Source organism: Pectinophora gossypiella, chromosome 4 (assembly GCF_024362695.1).
Source record: "Pectinophora gossypiella chromosome 4, ilPecGoss1.1, whole genome shotgun sequence".
Lineage (NCBI taxonomy): Eukaryota > Metazoa > Arthropoda > Insecta > Lepidoptera > Gelechiidae > Pectinophora > Pectinophora gossypiella.
Genome location: NC_065407.1, coordinates 15,702,632 through 15,719,759, shown reverse-complemented (window position 1 = coordinate 15,719,759; position 17,128 = coordinate 15,702,632). Strand labels below are relative to the sequence as shown.

The 17,128-nt window shown below is 43.2% G+C and overlaps 1 protein-coding gene across 1 annotated transcript in view; it reads right to left on the bottom strand.

Moving 5' to 3' along the window:
- LOC126382429 (protein kinase C-binding protein NELL1-like) overlaps positions 1 to 17,128 on the bottom strand; it is a 75,445-nt gene that overhangs the window by 3,183 nt on the left and 55,134 nt on the right. The window contains exons 3-16 of the mRNA XM_050032309.1: positions 14,625 to 14,775; positions 7,146 to 7,425; positions 6,279 to 6,434; positions 5,537 to 5,665; positions 4,600 to 4,693; positions 4,073 to 4,264; positions 3,572 to 3,691; positions 3,096 to 3,235; positions 2,676 to 2,796; positions 2,079 to 2,312; positions 1,662 to 1,769; positions 1,251 to 1,396; positions 649 to 801; positions 196 to 348 (exon numbers count right to left, since the gene is read on the bottom strand). Coding sequence (XP_049888266.1) covers positions 196 to 348; positions 649 to 801; positions 1,251 to 1,396; positions 1,662 to 1,769; positions 2,079 to 2,312; positions 2,676 to 2,796; positions 3,096 to 3,235; positions 3,572 to 3,691; positions 4,073 to 4,264; positions 4,600 to 4,693; positions 5,537 to 5,665; positions 6,279 to 6,434; positions 7,146 to 7,425; positions 14,625 to 14,775 — 2,177 coding nt within the window. The remainder of the gene's footprint in view (positions 1 to 195; positions 349 to 648; positions 802 to 1,250; positions 1,397 to 1,661; positions 1,770 to 2,078; positions 2,313 to 2,675; positions 2,797 to 3,095; positions 3,236 to 3,571; positions 3,692 to 4,072; positions 4,265 to 4,599; positions 4,694 to 5,536; positions 5,666 to 6,278; positions 6,435 to 7,145; positions 7,426 to 14,624; positions 14,776 to 17,128) is intronic.

Genomic DNA, 17,128 nt, shown 5'->3' with positions numbered 1-17,128 from the left:
ATAAACCTGTCAAGAGATATTAGATAATACTTCAGCGAGGAGGCTGAGAAATTAAAAGAGTAAGGACAGAAAGGAACTCTCATAATAAGATATATTAAATTGTTGCACGATTAGAATTGTAGAGTAAGTTAATTGCCATTCTCATGAAAGCAAACATAGGTAGGCGTGTGTGCGAGTCGCGCGTGGCGATGTTACCTGGCAGGCGCGACAGTGCGGCGGCGCGCAGCCGGGCAGCTGCAGCCGCGCGGTGCCGCCTGCCGCCCCCGCTCCCGCCTCCGCGCCCGTGCCCATGCAGCACCCGCCCGCAGCTTCCTCGCACTCTGGCTCCCAGCAGTCCACCTCACCCAGCTGGAATTAAATACACCCATAGTGTGATTTTGTAAACCCTTTAGACTTTAAATACTTAGCAATTCTGTGGTGATATTTTTCTCAGGATAAGGACATATCATCAGGTTAGGTAGGTTACTCATTTGGAGCCAATGTCATTTATTCCCCTGTATATTTCTGATTTTCAATAGCTTAGCTGTTAAGCTTTTTTGGTAATTAAATTGTTCAATTCAAGGTACTTAATCCTGGAGACCACCTAAGAAGATCTAAGAGGTTCTCAATTATGGCGATTGGTTACCAGCCTTTAGAAGGTATACTCACGAGGCACTCGCAGATCTGGCACTGGTAGAGCCAGCGCTCGCCGGAACGGAAGGTGACGTGATGCATCTCCTGGTGGCGGCAGTGGTATCGCGCGTCGCAATGGGGGCAGCATGAGCTCGGCGCCAGCGACAGGGACGCATCCACGCTCACGGGCTGCAGGCCGAGCGGGAATGTGGAAATCAAATCAATAAACGTTTATTCCCAATGTGCCTAGGATCATCAAATATCATTTAACTAAAACCAAGATTCAGTTACTTGAGGATGCTGGTTCTATTTGGGTTTTGGGGATACTGGCTGAATTATTTGCTTGACTTATTTTCGGCATATTCCATGGATCAAAAGTTACTGGTCCTTTCTGGAAAAAATACTTGTTGCTAAAAATGAATCTTTAAAGATACCGAAAAAGGATGGCAATATCTGTGGAGAAAGTAGTTTTACCGAATCATGAAATCCTTTTTACTATTTTGCCGCTTTACAAATGAATCAAAAAACTTAATTTTTAACGTAAAGAGATGTTTGCTGAGTTCAATGACGTGCAGAGTATGATTTCCTGGTTTCCGAGACCCACCGATAAACGAACCACAGAACATCAGAATACTCACGAGCGCGGTAGAATTGTCGGTAATATCACAGACGCAGGCGGCGCGGCGGCAGCTGGCCACTCCAGCGGCGCATGAACACACGCGGCAGCCTCCGTCCTCGGCCCAGCGCGCGCCATCAGAGACTATCTGGCCGCGCCACGAACAACCTGTAATGATATTAGGAAATTATAAAAAAACAGGTCCTCCATTTGACTCATCAATGTCATCAACTCTTGGCGAATTAGGGTTAGAAGGATAATACTAAGGATAGTTAGTAGGGATTGTCTGGAGGATCTAATACTCGTAGTCCTAGCCAAGTTACAAATGTTCCTATTTGTATAATGGAAACGTCGTCTCGCGGATCTGCATCGTTCCTAAGTTTCATGGCTAGGGATTCTGAGATTCCAAAGAACGTAAAATACGAATACTTACTAAGCTCGCAGGGCTGCGCGTCGCACTCGCAGCGGAAGCCGCCGTCGATGTTGACGCAGCGTGCGCTCGGGTGGCACGTGTGGAACCCCTCCGCGCACTCGTCTATGTCTGCGAATGTTATAAAGGAATTATTGGTTGGTGCGATCGGTCATTGACCTCGCATATGACAGAAAAAGAAGGAGGAGTTTACTAGTACTCAAGAATTTGGAAAACAGAATGATGATGATGAAGCCATTTTCAATTAACAGCACATTCAAAGAAAAAGGAAGTGAGAGTGATTGTTTCAAAGGGTTCACCATCCTCTTGCCCATATCCCACTTTAAGTGGGGTTGGAACAACATGTATTCCTCTTCCATTCATCTGTGTCAGTCGTCTTCTCCGTTCTCACATTTTCTAAGGATACTTGAGTAAACCGACCTTGGCAGTGATCTTGATGCGGGTCTCTGGTGTACCCCTCCTTGCAGACGCAGTAGAAGGAGCCGGGCGTGTTGACGCAGGAGGCCCGCGGGCGGCAGGCGGCGGGCGCGGGGCGCGCGGCCGAGCACTCGTCCACGTCGCGCTCGCAGCGCGCGCCCGCGAAGCCCGCCGCGCACGCGCACTGCTCGGGGGCCGCGCACACGCCGCCGTTCAGGCAGCCGCCCGTGCAGATCGCTGCACCACGCAACGTTATTAATTATCGAACAGGAATAAACAGCATAAGCTTGGTCGCACTTTGGATTCTTCTCGATCGAACATGTTGACCAATCATAAGAGAATCCCAACCTTTCAAGTGCTACAGAAGCGCGCACACTGTGGACGAGTCGATTGTCATTACATCATTTTACATTGTATGTACACTACACTCGTATCTTTGTGAGAAGCCACATCAAAAATGCGGAAGGCCGCGTGAGAAAGTAAATCTTAATGAAATAAGGGAAAAATTTGCTTCTTTGGTAACAAGAAACACTTAAGAGCCGCTACTGGTTTTTCGCAGTTCTTTATTGTTCTGGTAAAATGGCAATTTCGGATACTCACGTGTGCAGGTATACCCGTCGCCGGTGTATCCGTCCCGACAGCGGCAGGTGTACGAGCCGGGCGTGTTGCTGCACTCCGCGAACGCGTGACACCCATGCGAGTCACTCGCGCACTCGTCCACCTGGAACAGATGAGACATTCCTTAGAATATCTCTCGTTTCTAAATTGCAGAATCCCATCGAAATATTATTTTACAACGTTGAAATATTTTTGTACCCAGTCTCCATTTTATTGCAAATCGTAAGAAGGATAGTGAAGACACTAACAGATTCTTTTTGAAAAGTACCTACCTATCGATATTTATCCCTTAAGTCCAGGGAGAAATTGGTAGTCAAAGATTTCTTTACATTCCAGCATTTTTCAACCAAGGAAAAGCACGAAAATACCTTCCTAATGATCTGGATATTTCTAAGGACTCACCTCAACACAGTTGAATTTGTCCCGGCGCGCGTACCCGGGCAGGCACTGGCACACGTACCCACCGACGACGTTGACGCACCGCGTGTTGGAGTGGCAGTGGTGCCCGTACAGCCCGCCGGCTTGCTGACACTCGTCTACGTCTGGAACATGGTACAATTACCAAGGTATTTCTAATCACTTACCTCATTTGACTCGCATAGCTCACGTTTGAAAAATCAGAACAGAACATAGATTACAAGGTTTATTAGCAAGAGAGGAGCGCAGACTATAAAGCTTGATGCAAGACAAGTTACTTCTCCCTAGAGGATTTCAAGCCACTGCAGAAAAAGTTCTTCCTCTTGTCGATAGCAAAATCCAACTCTTTGTTTATTTTTCCAAAATTACTTTGCTGCTTTGGCATTTTCAGCTGCAAATTACGTTGCCATTTTCAAAAGCTAGATAATACTATTTATGCATGAAAAGAGCCAAGCCAATACCTTGACATGAGATGCCATCTCCGTGGAAGCCCTGGTTACACTTGCAGGTGTACTTGGTGTTAAGGTTCATACAGGTCGCGTTCTCGTCACACGAGTGGCCCATGCTGCAGTAGTCCACACCTGGAGAGAGACAGAGACAGGAATAAAAAAAGAGAAATCAGAACAAGAAAGAAGCCAAATGAAGCTAGCAATTGTGAGTTCAGAGTTTCCTCTTCTTGGAACAAATCCTCTTTGATATATAATTCTTGGCTGTTTTACCTGTAAAGGTTAATAAGGCCAATGCATAATGCTACTTGGATGTAGGACGTTGACTTAGGAACTTTAACGGTGTTGTTACGAGCACATATTGATACATGAATTTGTTGGAAAGACCTCATCTAAAAAAGCAATATTGCTTTTTGTCGTTTCGTTGGCTTGGCATTGCGCAGTTACTTTTATACGCGCAAATCTCAAATTGCAATATTGCTTCGATGTGGCTTTTTCGACCCCTCAGGCACTAACCGGGACAGAACTTGCAGCACTCCCCCGGCACGGTGAACTGGTCGGGCTCGTCGCACGGCAGCGGCGGGCAGGCGGTGTCGGGGTCGACACGAGTACACTGCATGTTCCCGTCATGGCACACGCACTCTGCACACTCCTTCGGCGCAAACCGATCGCCGTGCTCGTATAGAGTGCCTTTTAGAAGACATTGCCCTGCAGAGGTGAAGCAAAATATATACCAACGATTGTTTTGTAATCTAAGCTAAGTAATAAGGATATTTCTGATATTACGTAAACGCAAAAAGATATTGTTTTGCAAAAGGAAATGGCATGTTACTTTCTAAGGAAGGAGACGTCAAGCGTCAGAAAATCCGTTCTCGATTAAGGACATAGTTTCTCACAATGTTTTGACAAAACAAAACTAAGAAATTTCGAAATATTAAGGTTAATTACGCGTGCGAATTACACCTCGTGAGAAGGCGCTTGCTCACTAGCGAGGTTAGTAGCGAGGAGGCTGTCTAGTTTAGGTTCTAAGACGGTGTACTCACGTAAGCATGTAGGGCAGCATTCTCCCGGATGTAGCACTGGGTTCTTGCATTCTGCTCTATCGCACTCGACTGGCCTGCACGTGATTTCACCGTGCTGAAACATCCAGTGTACAAATAAGCGCAATTTCTTAATCAATTATTGAACCTGTGGTGACAAACCTATCACAATCGGCCATTCTTTTTTACCCGACAGCCGCGAAGCACAAAGGTATATGCATGTTCATCTGTTCGATAGTAACTTCTAAACCATAATTCGGAATTTTACAAATGAGGTGTGATCTCCTAAACATCACTAAGTATTTCTAATAAGGAAATCTAATTTCAGAGAAATATTTTCTAATTTCACAAACTTTAGAGCGTGATTTTTCTGTAGTCGGGTTTTAGGTTAGAAACTTATATTTTTATTAAGTACTTAAGTATATTTTTCATTAAAGGCAAGACTTTCACTCTGACACTTTCACGTCTACAGTAAGGTAATATCCAGAGGAGGAGAGGTAAATCTAGCTAAGCGTCCGATACGAATGAGTGTGGGGTGGAGTCACCTTTCGTTATTATTCTACTAGTACGCCTGCGCCCAGCAGTATTAAGCTTCTTCTATCATGTAGGTTGTGAGGTGGATTACCAACCCCATCAACCCTGGTGTCAGGGTTACTGTTGAGCTGCCAAAGGCCCCTGACATAGCTCATGTAACGACTATTTACTTACATCCGTAAGTAGTAACCGAGACCAACAGCTTAGCGTGCCTTCCGAAGCACGTATCATCTTACTTTCGGACAATTAGGTGATTAGCCTGTAATGTCCTCACCAAATTAGGGATCAAAAAGTGATTTTTGTGATATGTCCCCATCGGGATTTGAACCCGGGGCCTCCGGATCGTGAGTCCAACGCTCATACCACTGGACCACGGAGACCGTTTGTACGTAATACATTAACTAACCACGCAGGAGCAGCGATTGCAGTCTCGTTGCCAGGTGGCGCCGTCGGCGTGCACCGTGCCGTTAGAGTAGCACGACTTCTGACAGTCGCACTGCTCCAGCCGCGCCAGCCGCGCTTCTGTGCCAACCAACTGGAAACAGTCGACAAGAATCTGGTTAGAATAAGGGAGATCACAGACCAGTATCTTCTTAAGGTGCTGATAAACTTGAGCGTTCACTTGTAATGTGCATTCGTGCGAATGTTACAATACGAGAACATTTTAGCGAGCATTCTATCAAGCGTTCTTGTTCATGAAAACGTTCATAGCAATGTTTGGTTGTATGCTCGGCTCGTTGTTCACTTCGACAAATATAAAAACAGCGAAGCACCTTTAAAGACTTTTTATATTAAGTTCATAAAACTGTTAGGGGCTAAACTTCGAGTGGTTTTGTTTGTGAAACGTTTTTGTGATAGATATGTGTGTATCTATCGCGTTGCTCGTGTCCCTTTGATCCGAATTAGTGCAGACAGAGAGAAGATTTCTTGCCTGACTGTTCAGTTCATTATATCGGCAAATACGTGTCCAAGGAATATACTAAGTACTCTCTATCGGAATCCCTGGCTGAGGTTACTCTGACAACTTATATCAATGAGCAAAAATGAATTGCTTACAGTCTATTCGCTTCGGTTCAGTCGACTTCTACCTCTAAATAGCAATAAGTAGATTGCCAAAACGGTAACAAAAGATTGAATGTTCAAATTACCTTGAGCGATAAGTCATGGATGTGCGTGGTGAGCTCCTGGACAGTGGCCTGGAGTAGCGCGAACTGCCCACAGGTGGGACACTCCGAGTCCAGCCCTGGGCATTGGGACAGGTAGCCGTGTGGTCCGCTCACCAGCCGCACGTCTTGCAACGTGCCCTGTAATGTGGTGCCGGAAGATTGTGATCAGTTTTATAGGAGTACTAGCGGACCCCACAGACTTTGTCCTGACAAAAAGTTGATAGATATGATTGAATTTCAACTTCGTACAGCGTTAATAGACTCTTTGACATTAGGAACACACCTACACTGCTTAGACAACATTGAGTGCTTGTAATGTGAACTTTATACAATAACAATAAAGCTCAAATTGGAAAAAGAAAAGGGCTGTTTTTAGAGGTTTTCCTCGCCGTAAAAACTATCCTTGGACTTTTAAAAACAGAAGTGGCTAAATTGGTCCAGGCTTTGTTGAGTTATGCGCTTACCAACACATTTTGTGATTCATTTTTATATTATAGATTAGTTTTACTGATATTACTTTTTTATACTTTTATAATCATAATACTCGAAATACTTTAATCATGTCACAAACATTTCTGAATCAGACGTTTCTCATTGTCATCTCTAACGTAACTTTATATCTCGCTTTTTATTCCTGGGTCGTATATTTACCCAATAAATTTCTCGTGTCTTATGGAAATAAATAAAAAGGATGATGCTCATCAGTTATTCTGATTAGACGCCCATCCAGATTATAGATTCCATGTAGTAGTCTGTCCTACACATTTATTTCGATCACTCAGAAAGTAAGAAGGTACTTCACTCAAGAATAAATTAAACCTATGTGTAAGTATGGCAATTTTACCCTACCTTGAACAAAGAATGTTTGCTGTTCCGTTGTCCGACCCATAGCGTCAGCTGTGGCTGCGTGAAGTTGCGATCAGGTGGCGGGATGAGCCGGCGATACAGCGGGTGACAGTCAACTAGGAGCGTCGCCTGCGCACCGGACACGGCTAGCGCTAGCCTGTGCCACGCGCCATCAGCTAGCCTGAACGGGAATGTCTCCACTCTCGCGCCGCCGCCGCTGCCCGCCGCCACATAGTGCAGTCGGACCTCGTCGCGACGACCGCTCGACTGCACCTCCAAGTATCTATGGAACGCTCCAACTCTTGTAATCGGTAGAGGTTGAAGTAACGCTTGGAACATTTGATTTTGCTTTGTAATGAAACTCAATGTCTTAATCGGGATTTGTTTAGTATGATTAGGGTCAACTTGTTCCAAGTGTCACTGAGAAACAGTGTCAGTACAGTATCTTATTATGCTACTAGATAAAAAAGTGCATTAAATAATTAGAGTAAGTTAGTATATCGGCACGAACAAGCAGAACAGTTTCTTAGAGAGTCGTCAGCGTTATTAAGCTGGTCGGGTCTGCATGGCGGCTGCAGCGTGCCAACAACGCCCGCGGCCGACGCCTCGCCGCCTCCTCGCGAACTGTTCCGAGGTACACATAAACAAAGCAAACAACACACACATTCGGACGGCAAACGGGGACCGGCCGCGAACGCCTCGCCTCGGCTCGCTCTACATCTCAATATCGCTCGGCCAGGATAGGGGACCATGTACCTCGGAACGAATCGCGTTCGGTGTCGAGTCGCTAAGGTGTCTGATATATCACTAGAAATAAAGGGCGCCTCGCGATGTGTCCTTAGTGGTACACGCATAGAGCCGCCGGCACACGGCGGCGGCGCGGCCGCCCACGGCGGACACAGCACGAGGAGCACAGTACGGATTCCCATGTCGCTTGGAATGCAAGTGCGGACGAGCGCGGCGTGTCCCCTCGGAGCGAGCGCGGGCCGCGTACCACAACATCAACAGCAGGGCAACACTGAGACGGGTCGGGGTTACACAGAGACAGAACACAACACGTCAAGACACAGAACACAAGACGGAGCGGCGCGGCATGCAAGCCCCCGCCCGCGTCATGCACAGGCAACGAGCGCACTCAGGGCACGGGTGGGTCGAGGAGGACATTCCGAGGCACAGGACATTCCAAGATACATGATACTCCCCTAGCACGCGTGCGTATGGCGGGGGCGGGCGCCATGCGCACGCGCGGCGATGTTGAGATCTAGAACTCACCGGAGTGTGGGCGCGCGCTGCGGCGGGCACGGCGCCCGCGGCCCGGCGCGGCCGCTTCACGGCACCCCGCTGGTCGACGTCAAACGAATAACATCATTAAATCATAACAATGCAGTGGCACGAACAATTACACAGCGGGACATGGCGGAACACTCGTGATTGCTACGGCTCGCATACGACGCACACTGCTACGCGTGCCGCGTGCTACGGGAGGGTCGTAGACACCAAAATTACATTTAATAAAGATAGTAGGTATTCATGTAATTTGTGTTTGCCAGGACGTGTATTTTTAGATGATTACCTAATTTATTGCAGTATTTTTTTTACAAATTAACTAGAAATAACATGTACTTATTAAACCACTTGACCGTTATTAGAAGCTTATATATATTGAGATAGGCACATCCGTTTCCCTTTGATATTTCGTCTCTTTCTACCGTATATAGCCATCCCTGTCGCACATCCTTACGTCACTAGGCGAGTGGGGGTCTGGCGCGGACGGCGGTCCGCTCAGAAATTGTTACTCATTGGCTTGAAGTTTCCCGTCGAGTAAAGTCGAACACTTTTAAAAAATAAATAAAATAAAAAGTGTAGCTTTGAATTTCTTCAATTCATGTAAGTATTTCTTTTTCTTACGCTGTCTATTAATATTTTAACAGCCGCACGTTTTAAATTTGTTTGCATCGTCACGTATCTATTTCGTGACCGGCTGTTAAAGTGTGAATCTACCGTCTTGTAAAATTTTTTCTACGAAATCTTTTTTTTCGCATACGTAATGTTATCTTTTTAGATAAAATCTTTGTAAAATGGATAACGACGAATCAGCTACTGCTGGGACATCCGGTGTTTCACGGAAACGTACGCGTCGTCGTTCAAGTTCTAGTTCGAGTTCAAGCAGCAGTAGTAGTTCATCTTCTGCATCTAGTTCTTCAGAATCCCCGCGGGATTCCAAGAAGAAACAAAAGGCGCGTCGCCGTCGTTCTAAAAAACAAAAACGCGATCGTCGTATTATAGAAAAATTATCAAAAGAAGTGGGTGATTTGAGAAAAAAGTTTGCGAATTGTGACGAAAATTACCGCGATGACGACAACGAATCGTTGTTTTCCGTTGTTAGCCGCAATCTTTATAACGAAAGTTGTACCTCGCAGGTGCCGGCGGCTGCATGCGAGTGTAATCCTACTACGGATTTAGATTTGCAATTTGATATCGAAACGCGACTAAAAGAACCTGCGGTCCCTCAAACTACCCAACCATTTTTGAAAATGTTAAATGAAGTTCAGAGATTCGACAGTAGTGCGTGGTCAGAGGTACGTTATGCGGAAACACAAAAAAATTACAACCACTCGCCCGGATTTACGGAGCTCGAAACAAACGAAGAGGTGATGGCGTATGATACCCTACGCAACTTAGCTTACTCCGACAAATCTTATGCGGCCTTAACCCTTGCTATTCTAAAACAAAAAGAGGCTTTCCTAGACTCTTTGCGTAGTTTAATATCCTGGTCAAGAACCGAAGATGCCTCTCTTATTAGCCTTAACGAAAAAATCGAGGAGCTCTTTCTAAAAGGGGATTTTCATAAAGTATCTGCTGATATTTTACAAATGGTCTGTGGCCACAGAGCTGAGGCTATAGAGATGAGAAGAGATGGAATCCTTAAATGCGTTCGCGATCCTCTAGTGAAAACATCTTTAAATAAAATTCCACCTTCCAATACTCACATATTTAGCCCGGAAACGTTTACGAACGCATTAGAAAAAGCAGGTGGCGTTAGAAAAACGTTTTGGCCTTCTAAAAAATCAGGCAGCGGCAATGCTTCGCGAGCAAAGTCCACTTTTGCCATACGGCAGCCTTCGCAGGGTCAAGCCTCTCGTAATGTACGATCGCATGGTACATCTGGCCACTACTGTGAGCCTGCTCCAAGTGCTCATACGCACTTTTTTCATAACCAACCCTCGCAGGGTGGTTGCCATTCTCAATGCCCTTCGCAAGGGCATCACTATGCTGGTCACGGCCCACGTGACCATAGTATAAATAACAGAGGCTCTTCCTTTCGATCTCGCGGATCAAGAGCTCGACATTCCTACCATCGAGGACATAAACGTTCGTCTTCACCTTCTGCCTATAGAGGGAATAAAAGACAAAGGACATGACTTACGGCATTTTCAAGCCGGCCGATTGGTTCATTATGTGAATCGTTGGAGAGAAATGGGTGCCCCAAAATTTGTTGTACGATTAATTACAGGGTATCGCATACCTTTTCGGCTAAATCCCCCTCTCAGGACGCCAAATCTAAAAGACACCCGTCTATGCACTGTAGAGTCAGAGGAAATGTCGTCAATCGTCTCCCAAATGAAACAACAGGGGGTCTTAGACACAGTTTCCCTATCTCCAAGCTTCATATCCCCGCTTTTTCTAGTGCCGAAAAGCGACGGCTCAAGTCGCCCCATTTTCAACCTCCAATTGTTGAATCGTTATGTGCTAACCGATCCGTTTCGGCTAATAAATATGTATCGCATACCAGACTTCCTCCAACCTCGGGACTGGATGTGCAAAGTAGACTTATCACAGGCGTATTTCCACCTTCCTATCGCCAAGTCCCACAGACGTTACCTACGCCTTGTATACAAAGGCGAGGTATTAGAAATGTCGTGCCTTCCTTTCGGGCTAAGCACGGCACCGAAAACATTCGCGTGCCTCACGAACTGGATAGCCGAAACACTTCGCAAAAAACATGTGAGGATAATAGTCTACTTAGACGATTTTCTAGTTGCACATCAAGACCCGAAAATCTTGAAAACACATGTAAGCATGCTTTTAGAGACACTGGCGTTCCTAGGGTTTCAAGTAAATTACGGAAAATCAGTTCTTGTTCCGCAGAACTGCATAAGTTATTTAGGAATTCTCTGGAACCCGTGGACAAATCAAAAATGCTTGCCCACAGAGAAATCGGCTGCAGTGCTCAAAAAAGTGTCTCATGTGCTAAAGACAGGCAAGTTAACGTTGAAAGAAACACAAAGTCTGGTAGGCCTTTTAAATTTTGCCAGCTTTGTCGTTCCACGGGGCAGGTTAAACCATCGTGTTACACTCAATTTTCTAAACACGTTACCCAAGCAAGTAACGTCGAAAAAGTACATTCTGCCTTGCAAAGTGTTAGAAGAAATGAGATGGTGGCTTCAAAATTATTATCTTTCAACACCGATACACGTCCCTCCGCCAATTTATTTTCTAACCACCGACGCCTCGGACTTAGCTTGGGGGGCGCAATTAAACAACCTTGCCATGTCAGGTTTGTGGAACCCAGAGGAACGAAATCTTCATTGCAACATCAAGGAAATGCTGGCTGTACTAAAAGCCTTAGAACTCAATGCGCCGAGTATGAAACGATCGTCAATTCTGATACAGTCAGACAGCCAAACGACAGTTTCGTATCTCCGCAACGAAGGCGGGACCAGATCGCAGACTCTAATGAATCTAACATACCAAGTTCTGGGCATTCTAGACGAACATCAAATCTATTGCAAGATTTGTCACATACCCGGCAAATTCAACTGTCATGCGGATCACCTATCCAGGTATCGTCATCCTCCAGAATGGCATCTGCTACCGCGTTGCACAGAAATGATATTCGCAAAATGGGGCACTCCGGTGATCGATCTATTCGCCTCGAAGAGGGCTCGAGTAGTGGCGAATTATGCGACATTAGATGTGAACGACAACGAAGCAATGTTTCACGATGCCTTCAGCGTGGTGTGGAACTTTCAACTAGCGTGGGCATTCCCACCACCATTTCTCATCCCTCGGGTCTTAACACACCTAAATCAGTGTTCGGGAACTTATCTGATCGTAGTTCCTCGCTGGAAGAAAGTCTTTTGGAGGGCAGACCTCAAATCCAGGGCCATCGCACCGCCATTCACGCTGAAGAACCTGAAACGGTACCTAGTGGACACCACAACCAACCAACCACCTCCCAAAGTCCAGGACATGACTCTAGAGATTTGGAAATGTGGGGGTGGTCAGATAAGTTAACGGCATGGAATCCTAGTCAAGTATCTTTACTAAAAGCTTCCTGGCGTCCTTCTACACTAAGAACATATAAAGTTGCGTGGAAACGCTGGTTACATTGGACTAGCCAACACAAAATAAATCCCACACAGCCTCAAGGTTCAGATTTAGCCCAGTTTTTGGCAGATTTACATATTAACTTTAAATTATCTTATAATACCGTTCTCTTACACAAATCGGTCGTTTCCACATTGTGTAATGTTGACTTGTCAGGAAAGCTAAGCGATGATGTTTTAGTTAAACATATTCTAAAATCGATTTCTTTGAAAAATGTTAAACCTCATAAAGCCCCTATTTGGGATATAAATGTTTTGGCTTCTTTTTTAAGTAATTATGCCGTGGATGTTAATAGTATCTTTCAAACAGTTAGACACACCGCAGCATTGTTGTTGCTTTGTTCAGGTCGTAGGGTTCACGACCTAACCTTACTTAGAGTGGACAGTGAACACTGCGTCCTTAATGATAATGTTATTTATTTGCAACCAGAATTCGGTTCAAAAACCGACAGTGCTAACTTCAGACAATCTGGTTGGAAATTACTAGACAACCCAGAAAATTTAAATCTGAGTCCTGTTTTTTGGGTAAATAAAACGATAAGCATTCTTAATGATAGACGTGTAAATTCTAATTCACATAATTTATTTATTACACTTCGAGGATCGCCCGCTCCTGCTTCTCGTACAGTTATAGCAGGGTGGATGAAATCCATAATGAGGGAAGCCGGCATTTATGCTACACCTGGGAGTGTGCGCTCCGCTGTAGCTTCTAGAAACTGGATTGATAATTTCCCCCTTGATGAGATATTAGCTAGGGGAAATTGGAGATCGGTAAACACGTTTCAAAAATTCTATTACCGGGAGGTTTTGATTTCCAATTCAAATAATTCAAATGTTACTACTTTATTTAACCCTGTAACCTGATTATCCTAAATATTTTTGCTGTATCATAAACAGTATTGTAAGGACACTGATATTTCATGATTCAAATGTTTTCTTTTTTAATATCAATTACTCTATGATGTTAAATATTGCTTAACAACTTTGCATTCAAGTTGGTCTAATTTTCATGTAATTAAAATATTTACTGTATAATCATATAGAATGTTGTACATCAACATTTATTATTAATTAAATGTTTTCTTTTGTTCGCACATCTGTTTTTAATTTTAATCACCTCATCACATTGGCTTAGCTGCTTAGTCACCAGGCGATAACAAACAGGTCTCAATATATATAAGCTTCTAATAACGGTCAAGTGGTTTAATAGACGCGTTTTACCTGAAATAAAACGCATATTAAACTACTTACCTTATTAGAAGCTTAGTTTTTATTCCTGCCTGGTGTATATATATTTGCGACTTAATGAGTAACAATTTCTGAGCGGACCGCCGTCCGCGCCAGACCCCCACTCGCCTAGTGACGTAAGGATGTGCGACAGGGATGGCTATATACGGTAGAAAGAGACGAAATATCAAAGGGAAACGGATGTGCCTATCTCAATATATATAAGCTTCTAATAAGGTAAGTAGTTTAATATGCGTTTTATTTCAGGTAAAACGCGTCTAATAATAAAATACGTATAAAACCAAAAGATTGTTTACTCAACGAAATATATGTTTTCGGAGGTTATGATTATGTTTAACTTTAAGCATCAAATACAGTCACGTATGAAAGTACTTAGTGGAGTAAAAGGAGATAATAAATATATGACAGGGAGAGACGGCTACATTTACCTTATCATATATCTTAATTAGGTATTTATTTATTTATTTATTTAGATATCCAACAGCATTAACAATAGTCGTTTACTTATATATCCGTAAGAGACGTAAGCTCTCGGCACACAGCCTAGCCGGCGGGAAGGGACGTAAGCAGAGCTCTAGAGCGGGCGCTAGGAGTTCTAACGGACTGAAATGTAAGGGTGACGTCACGCTGACTGTGTGTCGAGAACGGAGTCTGTGCGAAGTTGAGCGGCTAGGCTGTGATTATATAACAATATAACGCGGCCTTGTTTCATAGTCGCTGCCACCGCTGCGCTGGCCGCTATCATTACGTTCGCGTAGACCAGAAGCGTAGAGAGAGATAGGTAGTGTTCCATATACGTGTAGGGTAGGAGTAGGGTAATGGCTGTCTGCGAGGGTAGTAGTACCTGTTGTATCCGTGTGAGAAGGAGAGTATCGTCCCGGAGTTGGCGGGGTCCTGGCGCAGCGCGGCCAACACAGAGAATTCTGGCGAGCGCCGCAGCAGCTCGGCCGCGCGCTCGAAGGCCCCGCCCTCCACTTGCAGCGACCGGGACTCCCCTGAGAGGAACGAATATTAAATAATTAACGTTTATGTACAGTCATGAGCAATATAATATACCCACTTTAGGACTCTGTCGCACTAATATATTTGACATTTAGTGAGACTTACAGTTCAATTTGTCAAAAAGTTAATGTGACATGGTACCAAAGTGTATACATATTAATGCTCGTGACCGTACTTATTGCTTTTAACATTCTGTAGTCTTTGCTGCTGCTTCCCGGTGGGAAATAGGCGTGAGTTTATGTATGTATATGTATATATGTGTATGCTTTTAACATAGTTTATATAGGTAAACTTATATATTTATAACTTTTGTTTTGCACTGTCAATTCCGCTACGCTTTTATGAAATTTATTTCCTTTATCTAATGGTTTCCCGGAAGTGATTCCTACCTTAGGAATAAGGCCGCCTGTTGTACTACCTAACTGATTATAATTGTCTATTTTAATGTTTCTTTTGAGTGCAATAAAGAGTAGCTCAAAAAAAAAGCTACATAAAACATAAGGCCAGTAAGCTATAGACCTGAAGATTAGACAGGTCCGGTTCCTGACAGAAGCGACTGCCTGTCTGACCTTCCAACCCACAAAAAGACCATAAGTAAAAAAAAATCGGGAATAAAACAACCTTAACTTAAAATTGTACATTATTGCACCACGTCTGGATTTTTTCAAAAATTTTCCATCACACTTAGCGGAAAGGCATTTTCAATATTTTCCTTTGTTCCGGCCAAGTAGTTAATGCTATCTGCGGTAAATCTACAATAAGTCACGTCAAAAAAAAAGCAAAAAAAATACATATTTTCCCTTGCGCCTAACATAGGTATGAGTATATTGAAAGTCAGGAAAAAATAAAAGCGAAATAGCTTTCTATCTAGATCAAGTTAGGTAAACAGTCCTCATTCAATATAGCAAACATGACGCCTAAATTGAGTCATGCCTAGGCTGAAATATGACCTTTGGGAGCCGGGCTATCAATATTGTGTACACGGCCTAGATCTTATATTATTTACCTAACTTAATAATGAATAACAGGTCAGACAGGCAGTCGCTGTAAAAAACCCAGACTTGTCAAATCCTCAGGTAAGCGGATCTCGTGAAAACGGAATACGTTACGCTTGGGATATGATGAACTTAATTATAAATAGAAGTCGGCCATAATAAACTATTTCTATTCTATTCTAGAATTATTAAATCATATGGTATTTTTTGACAAACCATTTGTGCACTTTTATCAAAAGTGACAATGTAAAAAGGGTAATTAAGTAAATTATTATTTAAATGATAAACAATGTTATTATTCAGTTTATGATTTTATTGGTGATAGAGATTGTGGTAGACTGAAACGTGATTAACGACTCCCTTGCAATGTTATATATACGGTATTTTCTTATTTTACTTTTGTTTACCTTTCATGTTTGATGGTAATATTGTGACCTAAAATTGTAAAATTACTTATGACTACTTATTCTGTGGTATTTTTATCTTATATTTTTTTTAAATTTTTATTATGTTAAGTTCATTTATTTTTGATTGCTTGTTAAACTTATTTTTTACCATTCTATTTCAGTATTTCGAACACAATTCTTGTAATTGTTATGCGAATAAATACTCATACTCAAACTTACATTGCAGAAGTAGATACTTGTGTTTAAAATAATAAACCGCATAATATGTACGTAACCTAACCTAACCTAATCGCAATTTTAGAGAATACATAAATTCTTGAACTAGCTAAAACGTCATAAACTCCATATTTACGATTCTTCGTCTTCTATCGTGTGGGTTGTGGTGGACTACCAACCCCATCAACCTTGGTTTCAGGGTTATTGACACCGGTTATTGAGCCGCCAAAGGCCCCTGACAGTGCTCATGTAATGACTACTTACTTACATCAGTAAGTAGTGCCTTCCGAAGCACGAATCATCTTACTTTCGGACATTCAGGTGATGTGTTAACTGTAATGTGTTAACCAAACTAGGGACTACAAAGCATTTTTTTTTCTATACTTACTACTAAAAGGATACTTAATTATTTTTTTATCTCGATGACAAACTTACATTGCAGAAGTAGATACACCCGAAATAAATGATTTTTATTTTTTTAGATACACGCGTGTGTTTAAAATAATAAACCGCATATTATTATTATGTACTTACATAACGAAAGAATCTGATCCAATTTTAGAGAATACAGAAATTCTTGAACTAGCTAAAGCGTCACACACTCAACATTTACGATGCAATGGGGCTATAAAATTACAGCAAGACCGTAATTAGGTATTGTATTTAACATTTGACCTTTTCAAGTTTTGCAGTGCAATAAATTACGATAAAAATCGTGGAGCCCGTAG